Source organism: Sturnira hondurensis, unplaced genomic scaffold (genome assembly GCF_014824575.4).
Source record: "Sturnira hondurensis isolate 20B ecotype Veracruz unplaced genomic scaffold, ASM1482457v3 Scaffold0006413, whole genome shotgun sequence".
Classification (NCBI taxonomy): Eukaryota; Metazoa; Chordata; class Mammalia; order Chiroptera; family Phyllostomidae; genus Sturnira; species Sturnira hondurensis.
The window spans coordinates 20,714,196-20,737,978 of record NW_028079044.1 but is presented as its reverse complement, the minus strand read 5'-3'; the positions used below and the strand labels follow the sequence as shown (position 1 = coordinate 20,737,978).

Genomic DNA, 23,783 nt, shown 5'->3' with positions numbered 1-23,783 from the left:
GGTAACCAAGATGCTCACAGAAATGGTTGAGTATGGTTGCAAAATAGAGGAAAAACTGAAGACTATGCTGAGTGAAATAAAGAAAAACCTGCAGGAAACCAACAGTGACGGAAAGGAAATGGTAAATTCAATTTTAGAATTTACATTAGGTTCTCTGCATTCTGCATGTATTGAATGTTCTTTTCTTTTGGTATGTTTGATCTCTTTACACACTTTAAATGTTTTTATTATACATTATCTTTCAAATTGTTCTCTAGTCCTCTTTTCTTTTTGTTCAAATCAATAATTTGGAGCAGAAAGAAGAAATAAACATTCAACCAGAACAGAATGAAGAAACAAGAATTTTTTTTTTAAATGAGAAAAGGCTTAAAAACCTCCAGGACAACTTTAAACGTTCTAACATCTGAATCATAGGGGTGCCAGAAGAAGAAGAGGAAGAGCAAGAAATTGAAAATTTACTTGAAAACATAATGAAAGAGAACTTCCCGAATCTGGCAAAGCAAATAGACTTCCAGGAAGTCCAGGAAGCTCAGAGAGTCCCAAAGAAGTTGGACCAAGGAAGCACCCACCAAAGCATGTCATAATTAAATTACTCAAGATTTCAGAGAAGGAGAGAATCTTAAAAGCAGCAAGAGAAAAGGAGACAGTTACCTACAAAGGAGTTCCCATAAGATTCTCAGCTGATTTCTCAAAAGAAATTTTGCAGGCAAGAAGTAGCTGGAAAGAAATATTTAAAATATTGAAAGACAAGGACCTACATTCAAGATTAATCTAGTTAGCAAAGCTATTATTTAGAATGAAAGGGCAGATAAAGTTCTTCCCAGATAAGGTCAAGTTAAAGGAGTTCATTATTGCCCAGCCCTTATTATATGAAATGTTAAAGGGACTTATCTAAGAAAAGGAAGATGATAAAAAATATGAACAGTAAAATGACAACAAACTTATATTGCTGACAACTGAACCTTAAAAAAAAAAAAACAAACTTAGCAAACAACTAGAACAAGAACAGAATCACAAAATGGAGATCACATAGAAGGTTATACAGTGGGGAGAGAAAGGAGTAGAATGGGGAAAAAGGTACAGAGAATTAGAAGCATAAATGGTAGGTACAAAATAGACAGGGGGAGGTTAAGAATAATATGGGAAATGTAGAAGCCAAAGAACTTATATGTATGACCCATGGACATGAATTAAGGGGGTAGGGGGAATGCCAGTGCGGGTGGTGCAGGGCAGAGAGGAATAAAGGGGAGAAAAACAATGGGACAACTGTAATAGCATAATCAATAAAATATACTTCATAAAAATTGTAACATGAGGCCTTATTCAAAGGACTAAGGAGTAAATCACCAGGTACAGGAAGCAGAAAGAGAATGCAAAAGCGAAGCAGAAAGCTAAGCTTTGTGGGTGCCAGACCTGGGGTTCTGCAGGTGGTCATCCTATACCGAGGCAAATATAAGACACCAGCCTGTGCAAGGCAGTGGGCAAGACCAGTGCCCCCTGCAGAAATTAGGCTCCAGAGGGCTGTAGCACACATTAAGTGGGGGTTGGAAAGGCAGCTCTGTGACTCAAGGCAGGGGAATAAAGGTAAGATATTATACCACACAAAACATGCCCATGACTATCCTGATCCCTGTGGCCCTGGCAGAGGCAGTGAACATGGAGCCCAACCTATAGCATTCCTGCAGTCAATGACCCTTCTGAGATGAGCTGTCAGTAACAAATGGCAAGCAACAGGAAGATAGATGAAAGAAACAGGAGAACAAAAAGAAAAGAGGACTAGAGAACAGTTTGAAAGATAATGTATAATAAAAACATTTAAAGTGTGTAAAGAGATCAAACATACCAAAATAAAAGAACATTCAATACATGCAGATTTGCAGAGAACCTAATGTAAATTCTAAAATTGAAAAAGTTTATTCACTGGAATACAACTTAACAGATTAATTAAGCAGTGTGATTAGACACAGATGAAGATGAAATACATGAACTGGAGGAGAGATATGAGGAAATCTTACCCCCTAGTCAAAGGAGCAGACCCAGATTTTTTTCACCCAAATTTTACTAGACTTTAAGGGACAGATGTTCAATACCTGNAACATACCAAAAGAAAAGAACATTCAATACATGCAGAATGCAGAGAACCTAATGTAAATTCTAAAATTGAAAAAGTTTATTCACTGGAATACAACTTAACAGATTAATTAAGCGGTGTGATTAGACACAGATGAAGATGAAATACATGAACTGGAGGAGAGATATGAGGAAATCTTACCCCCTAGTCAAAGGAGCAGACCCAGATTTTTTTCACCCAAATTTTACTAGACTTTAAGGGACAGATGTTCAATACCTGATATGGGTCCAGGTATTTCAGCCATAAGCATCTTTGTCATAAAGACCTTTGACGCAGCATTTTCACTGGAAACATCTTTGGTGCATGACAGTTTGATGTACATCTGGCAGACTTAATGTGCTTAAGCTACTTGTCAATTTCATTTGTTCATTGGTGAAGTTCTTGCAGTTACTTCTCTTTTTATATTATGTATAAACCTTAGCCCTCATATGTTCTATCCAGTGACAACTAGACATAGTGGTTTTAAAACAGTGAACAATAACAACTACTGTGAAGCCAAATTGCATATTATACTAGAAGATCACCACATAGTTTTCCAGTCCTTCAATGAACACTGTCATCTCTCCCACCCCTCGAAATCAAAAGTTTGCCAAGTTATGGCAAATATAAAAGAGGCAGCCACTAATCCACAGTCTTCGAGAGCATTAATAATCAATTCTTTAGTTGGAAACTCATACCTCTTTTAATGAAGCAAAAAATTACAGTAAAAAAAGAAAAACTGCTATGTGAAACAAGAAGATAAAGCAAGGAAAAAAAGTGTAATATTGTGAACAAAAGACTTTGAAGACAGTGTATTTTTATTTTTCACAATAAGGTTTTGATTTTGCTATTTTTCATTTTCATTATGTATTTTAGGATTTTCCTTTTTAATTTTTCATTATTTTACCTTTTATGGTGAAATTGCTTCAGGTCAATTAATGTTTACAGCAAAGGTGTCTACAACTGACAAGCTCCTACAGAGAATACCAGACACAAGGACAGGCCCTGGGACCAAACCACCCAGGAAGAGAACCCTAGCTCTGTCTTAAAGCTGGGTGACCATGGCATGTTATCGAACAGTCTCATGCCTCTGTTTCTCTATCTGTAAAATGAATATGACAGTAGTAGCACCCCCATTGTGAATTGTTGTGAGGTTTAATGTGGAAGTAGAGCACAGGACAGGACCTGACACACAGTAACCGTCCGTCAGTGTTGGCTGCTGGTATTGATTTATTGTTATTATTATCACTATTATTCAATGGAGCAGAAACTATTATAAAGACATTAATTGTCATCAAATTAATATTTAGTTTCAATCCAATCCAATAGGACTTTTTAACTTAACAGAATAATTCAAAAATTTATATGGAAGAATAAACATTTGAGAATAGCCAAGAAAAGTGTGGAAACTTGCCCTGGCTGATTTTAAGATGCATAAAAGAGTCCTAGCCAATTTTAAGATGTATAAAAAGTAATTGAAACAATGGATGGCCGGTGCCACAAAAGGCAAACTGAACGTTAAAACAGGAAAAGCAAAGGCCATAAACAGAGCCAAATACCTGAAAGTTTAGCATATAGTAAAGTAACCTTTCTAATAGGGATGGGGGAGAGCATATTACTAAAAAAATGATGTTGAGAAAACTGGCTTACCACTTGGAAAAACAATTTAGTTTATTTTTAATCTCACCCCTTAAATCTAAACAAATTCCAGATGAAAAATTTAAGTGTGAATATGAAACTATTAAAGTTATAGAAGGAAACAAAAATATTTACATAATACTAGAGGGAGATACCATAAAGGAAAAATTTGATAGTTTGAGTACATATTGTTAAATTTTCCTATTACCCTCTCCATGAAATCTAAAGGAGAATAAAACACTGTTAAAATTATTTATAAGACGTGTAACAAACAAAGGGCCAATAACCTTCATACATAGACAGGTCTTAAAAATCAGTAAAAAAAAAGAAAAGTGATGACATCAATGGGTAAAAATATGAAAAGGAAATTTATAACAAAAATACTGGCCAATAAGCATATGAAAAATGCTATTGTAACCAAGGAAAGGCAAACTGAAATAATCTATCAAACTAACAAAACTTAACAAAATATGATGCCCAGTACAGGCAAACATGTAGGGGAACAAGTGTTTTTATTCATCATTCATGAGAGACCATTAAATCTTTTAGAAGTCAATTCTTAAAATGAGTTTGCTTTTGTACAACTCGGTTTTTATATATCTCTGACTCAGAATTTTAATTGCAACTTCATCAAAAGGAAATAATTGGGTATGTTTACAAAGACGTAGCTATAAGATCTTCATCATAATATTGCTTATGATAGCAAAAGGAGAGGAGAGCAAAAGAGAGGAAAAAGGGAGGGAGGGAGGGAAGAAGAAAGGAACAAATTAAAGCATGTAAAGGGTAACAACAAGTAATAGGTAATTAGTTATATAAATAATGCTTTATCCCTAAATAATTAAATAGTGTGGAAAAGAAGAATAATTTCTGACGTGGGTAAATGTTAATGATGTAGATTTGTGTGTTAAAGTAAGTTACAAAAGAGACATCCATCAAAATGTCAAATGTAGTTACCTCTGAATGAGACCACTCTTTACTTTCTTTCTTCTATCTGTATTTTCTAAGATTTCTAAAATCGCATACCCTTGTGTAATAAGAAAAAACCTATAATAGTTATTTAAAATTTAATTTTAAAATTGTTGTTAATTATTTACTACTAGCATATATCTTAGGTTAACAGATGACTGATTCTCCAATAACCAAGCTGAAATCACTCCTGGCCAAGAAAATCTCTTGGAAACCTTCGCACAAACTTTATTTATCCTGGCAGCACTGTTCCTCCTCCAGTATTCAGTAGATTGTGCCAAGTAAAGATCCACTTTCAATTGGAAATCCATTTGTGGAGAGATTAGAATACTAAAAAGGAGCCACTGGGGTATGAGCTGAGAAATGATCCCTCTTAATGAACAGTAAATTTTAAAAAGTGGACCTTTTACTAATGCAATAATGAAAAACACGCTGGACTATCCTGGTGTTGTGTGGAGACATATGAGGTATGACCATAAACAAAAGAAACTGGTTTTTAACAAACTCACTAAAATTCAATCTATACACCATGTGAGATATCAGTTTCCTGGATTTACAGATACACTCCTTTTCTGATGCAAAATTTCATTTCCCAGCTTGATCTCCTACTGCATTCACAAGGCATGGGCTCTGGTTTACTTTGTGTTCCCTCTCAAAGGGTGAAACTTTGCCCCCTTTGAAGATAGTTTTCAAACTGAGCATTAGTTATGATGAAGGCAGTTCTAAGAGTTCCAAAGAGGGCCTTAGCTTCCCGGGGGATGAGACAGCCCTCACTGGAATGGAGAAGTCTCTTTGTGTTTGTTTTTTAAAACCTACCCAATTATCCAGAAACTATACTTTATCTTAGAAAACACGTGGGCCCAGACTGCTGTGGGCACCCTAAGGAGATCATTGAAGTGCACCAAAGGTGGCAGATGAGGGAGGCAGAGGGAAGGAGAATGTAAAACTCCCAACAAAAGCCTATTGTCTCCTTTCTCACTGGGTAGAGTGTAGCATCTATTGGTCAAAGGTGCTTAGTGCAATTTGGAGGCATCCCTGGGAGTCTAATGTCATGTAAAGGTGATGGATGGAATGTCACTTTGTCCAACTCAGAATGGAGAGATACTTGGAGCATCTCATCTTGTGGTTCTTACTTGGACCGCACAACAGAATCACAGGGGAGCTTCATCCCAGTGGGAGCAGCCACTGATTGAGGAGCACCTACCCTGTGGCCTCCCCCACCTATCTCATTCCATCCTCACAGCAGCCCATCGAAGGAGGATTTACATGTATCCCTGTTTTGCTGACAAGGGAATTGAAAATCAGAAAGATGAAGTGCCCAAGGTCACCCAGATGGCCAGAGGTAGAAGCCGTTTGGACCCTAGTGGTCTCTGCTCCCGAGGCTTTTGACTTCTTCTCTATACTGCTTTTAAAACATAGACACCTATTGATCCTTGGTCCCCTGACCCTAAATACCCATGTCACTCTGAGCTTTGGTCCTCAACCAGGCCCCCATGTTTTGCAGGAAGGAACCTCAGCTTACAAAGATTTAGCTACTTGCCCAAGGTCACAGAGCACATTAGAGTAGAGACCTGAATCCAGATTCAAGAAAAAGGCCCTGAACCAGGGAGGGAAGAGTCCCAGCCCGTACTGACTTCGTGTCAGTAATGCAGCTGGCTGTGTGATCATAGGTTGGGCTCCCCTTCTGAGTGGCCCCTCTTTCTTCAACTTCAGGAGCTTCCTGAAAGGGAGGGAGTGTCTCCCCTTTGCCTCTCCTTGCAGAGGGAGCTCTGGCTTTGCCCAGTCATTTCTGAAGTGACTCCTGATGAGACTGTGTTAGTTCATGTTCCCATCCTTGGGGCCCAGACAAAACTATAGATAATTGGAAATTTATTGGAGTTTTGTTTGGTCAGACAAAAGCTCCAATGATCTGGGACGGAGTAGGGATAAAAGGGGAATTGTCATCAGGGGTAATTAGGTAGTGAAGATTTTTCATTTGAGGTCAACAGAGCTTCTTTTAGGGGGTGAGTTTATATCACCCAAAGTTAGCTGCAGCAGCGCCTGGTAGAGTCACCCTTGATGTTCCTCCTGCTCTATCAAGCATGCAATTGCCTCCAAGCAAAAGTGGTAAGCCCCATGCAGGTAGACACTGGCAAGCAATGTGCTTGTTTGAGGCATGGCTGGGAAGAGCTTTGCTTGTGTGGACTTCCCGGAAACTTCTTTTTCCCCAGCCCTGCTGCCCTGATAGGGAAAGCTGAATGCCCCTCTACTTCTGCACCACATAGCTGGACTTTCAAGGCCATTCCTTTTCTCGTGTATTAATGCTTCTTTTTTTTTAAAGATTTTATGTATTTATTTATCTTTAGAGGGGAAGAAGAGGGAGAGAAACATCAATGTATGGTTGCCTTTCTTGCGTCCCCTGCTGGGAGTTGGCCTGCAAGGAACTGGCCTGCAACCCAGGCATGTGCTCTGACTGGGAATGGAACCGTGATCCTCTGGTTTGCAGGCCCGCGCTCAATCCACTGAGCTACACCAGCCAGGGCTGTATTAATGCTTCTTTATCACTTCAGTAGGTTAGTGGTGGAGAAAGTGATTAACACAGAGATGGGCCAGACTTTTGGGAACCCCAGCCTTTTGGGAACCCCAGCTAAAAATCTATGCCCCCTTATAACTGACGTTCTTTAAGTATTTGCTCAACATTCATTTAGAAGAAACATTGGGTGCTACTGAAGGAACAAAAGAAAAAGGATGCTACCTGTGATTTTCTTCTCTGTGCAGTTCAGCTCTGGCCCCTAACGTGCATACGACAGCAACTTTATGACATCCACTGACACACTGATACTTGAGTGTGTACGTGGGGTCTCCATCCTATCTCTCTTCTTAGTTCTTGTGTAGGTTTGTGTTCTTTAAGAGCAGTCAGTGTTTGCCTAGTTCACGGCCATGATTGTGTGGAAGGTTTTAGTCATTTTTATAGACTTGCCCCTCAATCTCAATTCCAAAGGTAAAATCCTTCCAAACCTAATTGTGCACAGCTGCAAGAGTTTGTGTGTCAGGAGACAAATACCTTGTGCATGAATCCTGATTGTCTTCAACCAAGTAAAAACAAAGCTTTAAAAAATATATTTATCCTTAGTAAATTACAGCTGTCTTAAGTACGCCACTTATTCTGACCTCAAGCTTAAAAAATTGTTAAAAGTTGATGTTTTGCTCAGAAGATAATTTGTAAGTTTTATAAATGTCAACAGTCAAGAATTTCTTGGTGTAGATTTGTTGAGAGGATAAAGCATTTTGCAAGCGCCCTGAGCCCCATTCCCTTTGTTTAGTTCCCTTGTCATACTTAGAACCGCCCTTATTAACTTCAGATGGAGGTGAAGGCCAAACACCATGACATTTTGTGTAATATGATTCCAATATGTAAAAAATAATAATATGCATGGAAAAATATGAGTAGTGTACTCCAAAGCATTGACAATGTTTATCATTGGAAATTAGGATTACTAAGGATCTCAGTTCTTTTTGTATACTTCTTGGTATTCCTCAGACTTTTCACACTAAACATGTATTACTTGTACAATTAATAAAAATAACAGAAACTATGAGAAGCCAAACTAGTTGTACTGAGGACCAGTCCTGAAAGCTAATGTGCCCAGAACCACGGGGGTCACAACCTTGTGTGGGACTGGGGAATGTGTAAACCCTGAAAAGATAATCCAAATCCTGGCAGGGCTTATGGATCTTGTCTCTGTGCTCCTCTGGAAATAGATGCATGGTCCATCACCTTTTCCTTTCTCTCCTGGGGCCACGATGTAATCTCGATCCTCATGTACACAGTGATCAACACAACCTACTTTATTTTCTTCTAAGAGTGTGCTCAGCTGAGTCCTATATACTGCTATTCATAGGTAAGATGTTCTGACTCTATAGCCTTCCCACCTATAGCATCTCAAAACCTCAGCAGCAATCAGAGCCCCTCTTCTGGAGTGCTCTGTTTCAGTTATAAAGCCCCACCCAGCAGAGTGGCTCAGGTGCTATGCCACCTATGTAGGCAAACCATTGAGATTCATGTGGAGGAATTTACCAGGAAACTCTGTTCCTTACTCCAACCAGGGGTCTTCCAATGACCCTCGAGCTATTATGCCCTCTCTCTTCCCTATCCATCATCCTATAACACTATTGAACTTTCCTGAAAGTTCTACCAGTATCATGACAGCTGTGAACCAGCCTAATATCTATAGGATCCTCTATAAGCAGTCAAAAATATTATAAAAAGCCACAATAGACATGATACCAAGCTTTCTAACCTCAACACTCGACATTTTGGGCCAGGGAACTCTTTGTTGGGGGGGAGAGGGATGCCTGTGCATTGAAGGATATTTAACACAGTCCCTGGTGTCTGTTCACTAAATGCCAATAGCATCCTCCCCAAGTTTGACAACCAAAACTGTCTCAGACACTGTCAGTTGTCCCCCAAGGAACAGAATCACCCTCATTTGAGAACCACTGCACTATAAACATGTCCACAGGTCCTTTTTGGGATAGATGACTTTCTTCTTATCACACCTATACTATATGGCCCTGACACAACCCAGTTGATAAGCTGCAAGACGTATTCTGTTTGCACACACATTCACATATTGTGTTTCACAGGTGTTTCAGACAAAGAGCCCAGCAATACACCACTTTAGTATTAACAGTTGACATATGTCAAGTGCTCATTAAGTGTTGAGCATTTGGTCATATCACCTCATTAAAATTTATAGCCACCTATAAAGTTGGTATGGTTCCCACCGTACAGGTGAGAACTCTGGGTTATGGACAGAGCTACCTAGCCAGTGGGTGGCAGAGCCATGGTGGAACCCAGACTCTTAATGTACTCATTGTTCTTCATCCTTCCCCAACCTGCCTCAGAGAACAAGAAGGGAAACCAAAGACATATCCCGGATACCTGTAACAAACAGGAACTGATGAAATACTTAGGAGTAGGCCAGGGAACTTAGCTGGAACCTGTTTGCCACGCCCATCAGTTAATCTCAGAGTCACTAACCAGCAAGGGCTTCTGATGAAACTGCAACAACTCCAGGCCAGGGAAGGGATGGATAGGTGTAGGTCTTATCTAAGGAAAGGAATGGTGGCCAGCTTGGTTCTACCATGTCACAGGCATCCTTCTGGCTTCTGCTGGGCTAGAGAGGGGAGACATTACAGTGGATGTGCTACATTCTAAACATTGTTCCTGACTTGGCCCCACCCACCTACAGAGCATTGACATCTCTTCCCATTTTGTTTTGCCCTTGTTTCTCATTGCTCTAAACTCAGAACCACTCTGCAGCCTTTCCAAGTAGAAGTCACTCTTTCCACTTTCAAAATCTCTGCTTTGTCCCCTGATATAGAGTTTAATGTCTTCTAATGAAAACATCCACAGCCTTATTATCTCACCATCTATGAAAACCTTCCAGCCAAGGGCCTGACACGTAGTACATGCCCAATAAGTGTTAGTTTCTTTCTACTCTAAGCAGTGGGTCCCTTTTTGCTTTACACTAAAACCCTCACATTTGTGAATTGTCATTGCAAGAGCCCCAGGAGGGAAATCACCTCTTTTCTGGCTGGGGCTCCAGAAAGCTCAACTCAGAAGCTTTGAATTGCATCCACCTGCAGTCTTGCTGAATTTTATTTCAGGTTTTTGTACAGTATTTGCAAAGCTTAACTTTTTTGTAAAGCTGGCTACTTTTGAAGTCAGTGAAAAGGTAGAAACATCCAGTCTAACCCTAGACTGTCTGTTCTCATTCAGAGACACATTCCCAAACCAGCTGATAATTTGGTGCTGAACAGTTATCCTTGGCTCAGGGATGCCGTGAAAATGCTCCCTCAACCCAGGGGAGATGGGCAGAAAAAACAGGGTGAGCTCATTTAGTCCCTAACCTCCACTATTTTGTTCACAGTAGGAATGTAAACTCTATTCTGGAGCTTACATCAGCTTTTGGAGGGTTTTAACAAGCTCCCCCAGATAAAACTAAGGGTTATTTTTCTTTTCCTTTTTGTCAGAAATAAATATTTATGTCAAGAAAAGATTGCCAAGACTTGGAAAGTATTTGAATTATTTAATCAGCCCTATAAAAGGATTCACTGTGATTGGTGTTTGAATTGGCTAATGAATTTTAGTCCTGGTTTTATCCCAAATGCATTAGACAGTTACCAACTACCCTGAAGAATTTTGGGAACTTCTTTACTAGTTTGAAAAGAATGACATTGATCCAAGGTCAAAACCTGAGAATGTGCACATTTGACTGTATGGTTCTGGAAAGTGGGTCCGTTACAGCAGATCAAGGCTAGAAACTCCTCACAGGACTTTTCAACCCTGGTCCCCTCTCATGGGAGACATGCCTCCTACTCTTATCCCACTTTGCCCTTAGAGACTCTTGGACATTTGCCTCCACGGTGGTCAGGTATAAATAGACTCAGCTCTAGGGTGCTTCAGGCTATGTCATAAAACAAGCTGTGACATGATGGCAATACAAAATGCTAACTAGTTTAAATTACATCTGTTAAAAAAAACTACCTGGATTGACCTTGGGCAAGTTGTTTCAAGAAAAGCTGAGTTTGAATTTGAGCTCTGACTCAATTAACTAACCCCTCAGAGACTGAGTTTCCCAAATTGTAAATAATAGAAAATAATGAGACCATGGGTACATGTGTTAGACAAAATCCGCATAGATATAGATGATATAGACACAGACACACTGTGTGGATATAGATGTATGTGTGTATGGTGTGTATATATGTACATACACACATTCACTAAAGCTTACTATTTTCCTAGGGATTTGTAACACCTAAAAAGATGTTAGTTGATAGAACAAGTAATTAAGTAGTTAGAGATTTTGAAAATTTTAATATTTAAAGCACACATTCACATAGACTATTGTAAAGGTGTGGATGATGATGTAATAATGTGGAATGAGATTGACTGAATGTTTATTAAGTGCCAAGGAACAAGGTCTGCACTTCCAAGCACTCTTACTCCCGACACAACGCTGTGCCACGGTGTCCCGATGACAGTTTACAGGTGAAGAGCTTGTCTCCAGTCACTCACTAGTAAAAAGACCTGGGATTTGAACCTGCATTTGCTTGACTTTGAAGTCTACCCTGCCCTGTTCTAAGCCTTCTGTACTCGTTCTCAGGGATGCCTAGCTCTCAAACTTAGGGTGCTTGTCAGTTTGGCATAATGATATTCATTGCTCCCCCAAACCCTTATTTAAATCAAGCTCAGTTTGATTATCAGACTCTTGTAGACAAATGCTTTAGATTAACCTGTCATGACTATGCACTAAATTCTGAATATCTTTGGTAAAAGGCAAAGAAACCTATATTTACACAGCATCTAAAAATTGCCTTAACTTCTGGTTTCAAACTCCTGCCCCTCCCTAATTTTCTCCCAATTGCACACAAGCCAAGTGGCTGGTCTTAGCTACTGGTCCCCATTCCCCCTGCCCACTCGGTGCTAACACACAGTGAAATGGCTGCCTGGTGGACAGAGGAGCTCAGGCCTCAGTCGTTCCCCAGAGTGGATTGTGGCCCCATAAACATCACAACACCACTGGCACTGGTGAGGTAGCAGTGAGGTTGGCCTGGCACCTGAACCAAACGTGGCCCGGCTGAGAAGGAAGGCTTTGTGCCCTGCTTCCCAAGTGGACGTTCCAGGAAGGAGTCAGATGATCTGCGTTATGGAAACCAAATGGCCCTCCTTTGTTTAGAGAGAGAGGGGAAAAAAGTCACTCATTTTTGTGGTAAAGTGAAAACAGGCTCCAAACCAAACAATCCCTCTCTGAGCAGAAAATGCCAGTTCCCCAGAGCGGGCCCACAGCCTCAGAGGCTGATAAACCTATGGAAGGCCATGTCAAGCCTGTCCTGTAGCCTCGGCAAAGTCCTCAGTGCTCCCAGCCAGATTTTCCTCTGCTTTGCTCCAGAACTCCAGAAACATTTAGACTCCCAGGCAGGAAAGGAATGTAAAAAGAGGGAGAAAGAGAAATGTCTACTTGACTAGGCTAATTTCGTCCTTTCCCTCCTTTCCAGTTGGGATGGAGGGAAGGGAGAGTTGCTGTGCAGAGAAAGTCCGGGAAGTGAGCCTGGGCAAACACACAGCACGTGGGCATGCTGGGCCCTCGGGTGTCCCTGGCGTGTCACTGCAGTGTACTGACTCGGAGGGAACTCCTCAGTGTGACCCAGCTCTTCCCGCAGAATGCAGCAGGCAATTACGAGGCCTGCTGTGGCCGCTCTGTGGCTGCCCCATTGCTCTGCGGGCAGGCTTCACGCACAGCGGTCCCCACTCCCAGATATTACTGGTGCATGTAAAGTAGGATAAGCCTTGGCCCAAAGAAAATAAATATAGGTTCTAGTGAGCCACGCCTGTCCCCATTTCGGTTTATTCTCTAATACAAACCTTTCTTGGAATGGAGAGGCTTTTGGCAAGGAAAGAATAATGGAGAATTTAGTTCTAGTCCTGGCTTTGCCTCTGACTTGCTGTGCTACCATGGGTTACTGTTGCCTCTGAGCTTCTGTTTTGCATCTGAAAAATGAGCCTAATTAACCCTGCCTCAGCTCACAAGGTCATTGTGAGAAGGAGATAAAGCAAGGCTCTTATCAAGAGATGGCAACCAGAATGCCTGGATGGAGACCCAACTCCCCTTTGTAACATTGGGCAAGTTTCTTCATCTTTCTATGTCCGTTCCTTGCCTTTAACATGAAAGGAAATAATATTCTTCTGACAGTACTCTAGAAGGTTAAATTTGGTTATACGATGTATGTGAGGCACTTAGAGAGCACCAACACAGAGCTTGCCCCAGGAGTATCACTGTCATTATTGTTATCACAGATGAGAAAACGTCTTGAAAATAATAAGTCAGTTCAGGCATTGGCTGATCCACCACTGTCATCGTGAGAGTCATAATTTTACTCACTACATCCCTACATCCTCACTATTCTGGCAACATTCCATAATCTGCTGATGCTAATTCCAAATTTGAGGGGAACCTGCAATAGCTTCCTGTTGATTTTTTTCTAAAAGAGTAAAGTCCCCAATGTCCTACCATGGTCTACAAGGCCTTGGTCACATCTGGTCCTGCTGCCTTTTCTAGCCTCAGGCTGAGCCATTGTCTTACTCAAATTCAACAGTCTTGTTGACTCTCTTTCAGCTCCCCCAAAGATCTGGGCTCCTTCCTGCCCCCAGCAAGTTCTTTTCCAAAAACCCACAACATTCTTTTCATAGCCAATAGACCTATCCCCAAATCCCTCAGTCCAACGCAAATAACTTAGACCAAACTTCTTCCTCTACTGATCATTTCAAATCCTACCTATGTCCTACCCTGGAACATACTTTGGTTTGCTCTGTCTTTGCTCGTGCCATTCCTCCCACAGGAATGCCTCTTTCCCATCTCTCCCCAGAAGCACAGCCTAAGTTTGGTGTTCTCTGCGACCTCACAACATTACCCACCTAAAGGAAGTTCTCTGTCTTCTGAAGCCAAGTGTTATTTTGGCTTAGTCGCTTCTTGTGTTTGTCAGTGAACTTTTTCCACGTATATGGCATGGCTCTCAAGTTAGACTTAGACCTGAAGCTCCCTGAGGACCAGTCTAATATTTTCTAATTTCTCCTCAGTTACGTCTGGTCTCTGGTAAGAACTTAGTCTCCATCTGCGCACTGATCGACTCAACTGGGCATACAGAGTTGGGGGCTAGTATTTAGGCAGGGAACCTGGAGTTCACTCTACTGAATTTTCCAGCTCAAGATGAGTCTCTGTGTCAGAGAGTCATTGATGTTCTAGTGCTCTGCGGGACTTGGCTGGAGGGCTGTAGGAGTCACTGAATTTGAAGTTATAAATTTGCCTTGCTCTTCTTAATCCAGTGACTTCCTTTTTACAGATGAGAAGCCCTTTGCCGTGGAAGACACTTATTTGCTTTGCCCAGCACCAATCTTAAAAGAAGTTGGCATGTAAGTTTCCACCAGCAGCTGAACCTGGGGGAGGAGGCAGAGGAAACAAAGAAAAGAAAGACGCATCTCTCTTCGTTGTCATAATGGGGCCTTTCCCGAGACTCTTCCAGGGAATGATGATAAACAGTATTTACAGTGAGCCAGGCACGAGAGTAAATGTTTTCCAGAGGGTATCTCACTTCACTCTCCCAAGTTCCTGACAAGCAAGATACTCACATCTTCCCAGTCTACAGATGTGAAATCTGTGGCTGAGAGAATTTAAGCAGTTGGCCCAAGGTCACACAGCAGTAAATGGAAGAGTTTTGGCCCAAACCAAGGTCTGTCCTGCTTCATCCCCAGAAAGCTCTCACACTTCTTAAAGCACTCTCACCCACATTACCTTGTCCTGTCATCATAATTGCCCTGCCAGGGGATTATCACCCCCTTAGAGATAAGGAAGTTCAGAAAGGCTGAGTAGGTCCACGGACGGTTCAAGGCCCAGATTCAGGCTGTCAGAGACTACACTCAGGGCTCCTTCCTCTGCGCCTCCACAGAGCACAGGGTTTTCACCCAGACGGCAGGAGGTTCCTGGAACTAACTTACTGGGGAAATGTCCTGATGGTGCAATCATAATAAGTGCTAGTAAATGTGATTTTAAAAAATAGTCACCAGAGAGAGAGAGAGAGAGAATGAGCACCCTGAGCAGGAAAAGAAATATGTGGGGAACCAAAGAAGCAATGTTTGTGAGAGAAGACAAACTAGCCTCTCGGTAAACATGTCTATAACAGGCTGAAGACAGAATAATGGCTTTAAGGGAAAAATGCTAAACTGGTTCATCTGACTTCCGCTTACAATCATTTGTTCAAATTGTAAATCTCCAACTCAGGTTGCCTAACATCAGCCTGTGATTCCACTGATTCCAATAACTACCCTATACCCACCCTGCAAAATGCAAGCTCGTGTTTCGGTGAGTCTCGTAGATGGGAGGAGGTAGAAGGCAAATTAGTTCATCTATTACTGCATGTCTGTGAGTTTGCTGGATAGTAACAAAGTTGCCCCAACCAGAATCAGATAGTTGAGAATCAAGATAATGACAGCAGAGCATTGAGCTTATGGCTTGATCAGTTTAGTCCTACTAATTTGGACCATTTTAAAAGAATCCTTCATCTTACTACAGTGTGACAAGTGAATTAAATGGAAGCAGGCTTTGCCCAGTCAGTGCAATTTGCTGCAGTGCAAGAAGGCCTGAATGCATTGCCTTGGCATGCCAGCCGAGAGTATCCTGACATCTCCCTGGTATGTTGGAAGTGGAGGGACCCTAGAAACCATGCTCCACATTTTGCAAAGGAGACAGCTCAGGCCTCCAGGATATGAGACTATCGTCTCAGGGGTAATTATGAGGAGACCCGTGGCCCCAGGCACACCATGCTGAGTATCTCTGGTTCCCTTGTCTTTGCAGGAAAGCTGCACTCCAGGTCAGCATGAACGATGGCCTGTCTTTCATCTCCAGTTCTGTCATTATCACCACCACGCACTGTGTAAGTCATCACCTTTCCTTTTACCAAAGGCTTCATTGTCATTCCTATCTTCTTGGGAAGTTGTCTGCTTTGCATTCTGTTCACTGAGCTTCATCCCAACACTGCTAGGCCAGTTGTGGACTGGGTGAAGGGTGTGCTGCACCCGGAATATATCAGGAATGCCTATGTTAGGCTTCTCCAGGTGCCCCATTTCTGTGACTGTAGGTGAGACCTGAACCCACTGGTATGACCAGATGGGAAGGCAGGCCAGTGTCTGTGCAACAGTGAGGGGGGATATCTGCATGGAGTGGGTTTAGGAGAAAATGCACAGAAAGAAATTGGACAGCATATACAGAAGGTTTGTCTGAGGGAGTTTTTCTCTAAAGGGGAGCAGGAAAATGGGCAGTAACTGAAGAAAGATGTATGAAGAGTATAAAGAAAGTCTTTTATTCAGAATGGGAGAACTTGCAGCGCGTTTATATGGTTGTGGAAACAATCCAGGAGAAAATGGAAAACTGATGAAGCAGGGAAGTGGGGGAAGGGGCGCTAGGCCATAGGGACTGGGAGGCAGCAGTAGGGACTGTGTCCTTCCCCGCCAGCTTCTCAGATGCCCCGTCCCTGGATTCTGCTGTCAGGCAGTTTTCATTTCTGGCTACACATAAAATCACCTGGAGAGCTTTTAAAAAATATTGATGTCTTGGCCTCATGCCAGACCAATTGAAACAGACTCTGGGTTGGGTCTTAGATTGGTGGTTCCAAGGCTGTGGGTGGACACACCGTGGCCTGTGTAGCTGCTCCCTCCCACTGCCTGTCTCAAGAGTTCACCCGTGGAAGGGCAGTCAGGGCTTGGTTAGCTTGTACACAGACCTCAGGCCCTGACACAGGCATTTCCAAACAAATTTTTGTCTGAATATTCAGATTCTGCAGCCAAATGCACTTGTTCCTTTAGATCATTCTAGGGGCTTATGTGTTTGACCTGGTGGTCAGCTTAGGCAGATGCTATGATCAATTCCTGTCCAGTCTTTGGAGGACATGTTTTTGCAGTCCCTCAGTAATTGGGGTTTGTGCCCTTATCACCATCACAGGTGGAGGAAAGGGAGCAGGCAGCACTGAAGCTGGGTAAGATAAATGAGCAGACAGCCAGGCCTCCTGACACACAACCTCCCTCCCAATGCCTGCCTCTCCACCCCTCCCACACACTTTTCTTCCTGTATTTGAACCAAAAGTTTTCTTGAAAGCAGCATAAGCTGGTGCAATGGGAACAGGCAACAGAAACGTTTTACTTGACCAAAGAGAGTAGAGTTATCACAAAGAAGTGTCTGAGAAATGTCTGCGTCTCAAGGATGTATCAGTGGAACATCAAATTCGGAGACCGAATACAGAAACTCTCTGCACAAGCAGTGAAATTTCTTCAAATGCGCCCTGCCTGATTCTTTTAGAAATTGATCCTTTTGGAACCTGCCAACCTGCAGGAAATGATTAAAATACCCCAGATCTAACAACTTCATTCCAGATTCCTGCCTGCTCTGAATGATCCAACAATTTGGGCCTGTATTTCTCATTTTGTCGAATCATACCAGAGAAAGAGCCATGACCTTGAGGCCACAAGGGCAGGGGAATGAGAAGGGAAAATATCTCAAAACCAAACGTGTGGTATGGCAGAAACAGGACTACAAATTTAAGTCCTGGGCCTCTAAACCAAAGAAAGGGTGTCCTCACTAATGTAACACCAGACAAAAAGAATGCCCAGTCAATTCCCTGTGTACCTTCCCGACTCACTCCAGCCTGCACTTGCCCTGTCTGTCTTCATCCGAATGCCTGTCACTAAGTTTTCTGTTCAACTGGCGCTTTGATCAACACCACCTCATAGCATCTGCATTATTCCCCTTTTGATTTGAGAATGCTGTATATGTCTACAACAAAGTTATAGCCACCCTAAGGTTTGAGATTCAGATTCATTCATTCATTTACTCAACAAATACTCATTGATCATGCACAGTGTGCTGGGCACTACCCTGGCTGCTTGGGCTACATCAGAGAATGAAACAGACAGAAATCTCTGTCTAGGGGGGAGGGGGAGGGAAAAGAAGATAGATAATAAACAAGAACCATAATAAATGAAATATATAATACATATTATATATGAAAACACATGTGTTAAATACAATATTTTAATGTATGTAAGTATGTTATATTTATATTTAAAATATAAAACAAAATATATATTTCATATATGTGTTATATATATGAAACATATATGTGTGTTAAAATATAATATATTCCACTTTAAAAATGGAGCAAAGTAAGAGGATTTGGTACTTCTTGAGTGAGTGTAATGTAAATAGAGATATATTGAGAAGATGGCATTTGAGTTCAGAGCTTGAAGTTGACTGGGAGGCTACAAGGGGAAAAACATACCAAACAGAGAGCCCCAGTGCTTAGACCCCAAGACCAGACACCTGGTGTGTTTAAGGAAGAGCAAGACTGATGGCCAGTCACTGGGAGAGAGCGAGTGAGAAGAGCAGTGGCAGTGAGGTAAAAGGAATGGAGAGTGGAGGGTCTTGTGAGAACTCTGGCTTTTGCGCAGAAGCACAACATGATCAGATTTTTGTTTGAAAAGTCACCCTGGCTACTGGATCAGCCTGTGGAAAGACACAGGGAAACCCTAGTTAGGAGGGTTGTGGCAGTAATTTAGGCCAAAGATGATGGCAGCTTGACCCAAGAGGGAGCAATAGAGAGGAAGGAAGTGGTCAGCATCAGGAATAATTTGAAGACAAAGCTAATGGATTTCCCAAAACATTGGATGTAGAGCTTGAGAAGAGAAAAATCAAGAATGGTCCCACGATAAATTTTACCAAACATTCAAAGAAGAGCTAACCCCTTTCCTTCTCAACCTATTCCAGAAAATTCAAGAAGAGAGAAGGCTTCCAAGCTCATTTTACGAGGCCAGCATTATCCTAATTCCAAAACCAGATAAAGACACTATGAAAAAAGAAAATTATAGACCAATATTTCTAAGGAACATAGATGATAAAATCCTCAACAAAGTATTAACAAACCAGATCCAGCAATACATTAAAAATATTGTACACCACAATCAAGTGCAATTTATTCCATAGTTGCAAGGTTGGTACAATATTCTCAAGTTAATAAATGTGATGCACCACCTAAACAAAATGAAGAATAAAAATACAAGGTCATATCAATAGATATACAAAAGGCTTTTGATAAAAATTCAGCATCTACTTATGATAAAAACTCTCAGCAAAGTGGGAATAAAGGTACCATACCTCAACATAATAAAGACCATGTATGACAAAAACTAAAAAACATTTCCCTTAAGAACAGGAAAAAGACAGGAATGTCTGCTATCACCACTGTTTTTTTTTTAAAGATTTTATTTACTTTTAGAGAGAGGGGAAGGAAGGAAGAACGGAGAGAAACATCAATGTTTAAGAGATACACTGAACAGTTGCCTCTCATACACCCTCAACTGGGAACCTGGCCTGCAACCCAGGTATGTGATGTTCCCTGACTGGGAATTGAACCAGTGACCCTTTGGTTCACAGGCAGGCACTCATTCCACCAAGCCACATCAGCCATGGCTGCTTTCAACCACTTTTATTCAACATAGTAGTGGGAGTTCTGGTGACAGCAACCAGACAAAAGAAGAAATGAAAGGCATCCAAATTTGAAAAGAGGAAGTAAAACTCATTATTCACAGATGACATGATACTGTATATAGAAAACCCTAAGATTCCACCAAAAAACTACTGGAAGTGATGAACGAATTCAGTAAAGTAGCAGGATACAAAATTAATATTCAGAAATTGGTGGCATTTTTATACACCAATAACAAACTATCAGAAAGAGAAATTAAGAAAATAATCTATTTACTATTGCAACAAAACACCTAAGGTACCTAGGAATAAATTTAATCAATGAGGTAAAAGATCTATACTTGGAAAATTAAAGAATACTGAAGGAAGAAATTGAAGAAGATACAAATAAGTGGGAGCATATACAATGTTCATGGATAGGAATAATTAACATCATTAAAATGGCCATACTACCCAAAGCAATTTATAGAGTCAATGCAATTCCTATTAAAATACCAATGGCATATCTCATGGATCTAGAACAAATATTTCAGAAATTTATATGGAACCACAAAAGACCTCAGATAGCCTCAATGATCTTGAAAAAGAAGAACAAATTGTGAGGTATCACACTATCTGTTACCAAATTATACTACAAGGCCATAGTAATCAAAACAGCATGGTTCTGGCATAAGAACAAGCATATAAATCAATGGAATAGAATAAAGGTACCAGAAATAAACCCATGCCTTTATGGTCAATTAATATTTGCCAAAGGAGGCAAAAATATACAATGGGTTAAAGACAGTCTTTTCATAAATGGTGTTTGGAAAATTGAGCAGATATATGCAAAATAATGAAACTAGACCACTAACTGACATCATATACAAGTATAAACTCTAAATGCATTAAAGAAATATAAGTTGCAAAAACATAAAAATCCTAGAAAAAAACATAAGCAATAAAATTTTGAACATTTCTTATAGCAGTATTTTTTCTGATACATCTCCTTGGACAAGGGAAACAAAGGAAAAAGTAAACAAATGGGACTACATCAAACTAAAAAGTTTTGCACAGCAAAGGAAGCCATCAACAAAGTGAAAAGATAGTGCATTGAGTGGGAAAACGTTTTCACCAATGATACATCTGATAAAGGATCAATACCCAAAATTTATAAGGAAATGATAACTCAACACCAAAACAAAAAAAACAGCAACAACCAAAAAAACAATTGAATTAACAAATAGGTAAAGGATTTGAATAGACAGTTCTCCAAAGAGGACATACAGATGGCCAATAGATATATGCAAAGATACTCAATGTCACTAATCATCAGAGAAATGCAAATTAAAACCACAATGATATATTACCTTACATCTGTCAGAATGGCTATCATCAATAAATTAACAAACAACAAGTGTTAGCAACGATGTGGAGAAAAGGGAACCTTTGTGCACTGTTGGTGGGAATGCAGACTGGTATAGCCAGTATGGAATTACCTCAAAAATTTTTTTAAAAACTGTCTTTTGACTCAGCAATTTCACTTTTGGGAATTTATCCTAAGAAACCAAAAACACTAATTTGAAAGAGTATGTGCACCCCTATGTTCATTGCAACATTATTTATAACAGCCAAGATCTCCAAACAGTCCAAGTGCCTATCAGTAGATGAGTGGATATAAAAGCTGTGGTACATTTACACAATGGAATACTACTCAGCTGTAAAAAAAGAAGTGAATATGCCCTGGCTGATGTAGCTCAGTGGATTGAGTGTGGGCTGTGAACCAAAGGGTCACCAGTTTGATTCCCAGTCAGGGCACATGCCTGGGTTATGGGCCAGGTCCCCAGTAGGGGGCACATGAGAGGCAACCACACATTGATATTTCTCTCCCTCTCTTTCTCCTCCCCTTCCCCTCTCTCTAAAAATAAATAAATAAAATCTTTTTAAAAATAAGAAAATCTTCCTTTTGTGACAACATGGATGGACCTAGAGAGCATTATGCTAAATGAAATAAGCCAGTCAGAGAAAGACAAATACTCTATGATCTCACTTATATGTAGAATCTAATGAACAAAATAATTTAACCAATTAGAAACAGAAGCATAGATACATTGAACAGACTGACAGCTGTCAGGGGGTGGGGTGAAAAGATAAGGACATTAAACAAATATATACGAGAGAGGACCCAAAAAACAATTTATTTATTTAAAAAAGTGTGGATTCTGGTTTATTTTTTAAAATTGTGCAACAAACAAGTGTTGGCAAGGATGTGGAGAAAGGGAACCCTCTTGAACTCTTGATGGGAATACAGATTGGTGTAGCCACTGTGGAAAGCAGTATGGAGATACCTCAAAAAATTAAAAATGGATCTGCCTTTTGACCCAGTGATCCCACTTCTGAAAATATATCCAAAGGAACCCAAAACAGTAATTCAAAAGAACATAAGTACCCCTATGCTCATTGCAGCATTATTTACAATCACCAAGATGTGGAAGCAGCCCAAGTGTCCATCAATAGATGAGTGGATTAAACTATGGGTCATTTACACAATGGGATATTACTTGGCTACAAAAAAGAAGAAATGTAAAAAAAAGAAGTGATCCCACTTCTGGCAATTTATCCAAAGAAACCCAAAACAGTAATTTGAAAGAACATAAGCACCTCTATGTTCGTTGGACCTGGAGAACATTGCCCTAAGTGAAATAAATCAGTCAGAGAAAGACAAATACCACATGATTTCACTCATATGTGGAATGTATTAAGCAAACTCAGCTAACAAGAAAATAGAGAAAGACTCATAGAGAGCAGGATGACAGCTATGGGGGGGGCAGTCTAGAGGATAGAGGGATCAAGCAAAAGGTAAAAGGACTCATGGACATAGACAACAATGTGGTGATTGCAGGAGGAGGGGGAAATAAAGGGGCTAAATGGCAATAGAAAAAAACATACAATTAAAAAAGTACAATGAAGCCAGTCAGATTAATTTTCACAATACATTGTATTTAACTCATATCTAAAATTTTATCTTTTCAACATGTAATGATCATAAATAAGTATTTTAAAAGATTCTATTACTATTCTTACATGTTCTAACTTCAGTCACCTTCAAAGCGTTCTCCATTTGATGCAATATACCTATCAAGATTTTTTTCCATAAAAAAAAAAAGATTTTTTTTCCCACTGTTTGAACCAGTTTTAGAACTCATTAATTTTCATGACTTTTAGTGTTTTTGCCATTCTTTGGTTTCACCTCTTCTACAATAGCAAGACATTTCCCTTTGAGGACTTTCATCATCCAAGGAAACAAACAAACAAAAAATATCATTGGGGCAAGATCAGGTGAATAGGGATGATGGGGCATGGAGTTCATGCTATATTTGGTCAAAAACTGCTGAACACTCAGCACATTGTGAGCAGGTACACTCATAAATCATCCATCATGAAATAGGCAAACACATTGAAAGAGTCTTCACAAAAATTCCCTGAAACCAAACACAGCCTCTCACAATAATGCCAGCTGGTACACTGATACTGACAAATTCCTAGAATAATCACCTAGTGGGGAAAACCTGTACTAGGTTTCCAAGGGGCCCACCCTCCAGAAGATAATTCTGGTTTCTTGGGGAGATACACACACAGGCACACACAGTAGTATGGTGATAACCAGAGGGAAAGGAGCATGGGGGCAGGTGGAAGAGGGCAAAGAAAGGATAACTGGGGACAGAGAAAGACTTTACTTTGGTGATGGGTACACAGTGCAGTATGCAATGATGTTTCGTTGAGCTGTACACTTGAAACCTATATGGTTTTGTTAACCAATGCCACCCCGATAAACTCAACTAAAAAGAATTAATTTTTTTTTGAAGAAGAATGACCCCAAGGGTTTTGGCTTCAGTAACTGAAAGGATGGAGTGGCCCTCAGCTGACAAGGGGAAGGTTGAAGAGGATTTTAGGTTGAGGGGAAAAATCAGGAGATCAGTTTTGCTGTCAACAACTTGCGTGGCCTCAAACAAGTT

The 23,783-nt window shown here is 40.6% G+C and overlaps 1 protein-coding gene across 1 annotated transcript in view; it reads left to right on the top strand.

Moving 5' to 3' along the window:
- The window catches only part of ANTXR1 (ANTXR cell adhesion molecule 1), a 235,364-nt gene that overhangs the window by 100,542 nt on the left and 111,039 nt on the right, over positions 1-23,783 (top strand). The window contains exons 11-12 of the mRNA XM_037048197.1: positions 14,603-14,672; positions 16,111-16,189. Of these exons, the coding sequence (XP_036904092.1) occupies positions 14,603-14,672; positions 16,111-16,189 (149 nt within the window). The remainder of the gene's footprint in view (positions 1-14,602; positions 14,673-16,110; positions 16,190-23,783) is intronic.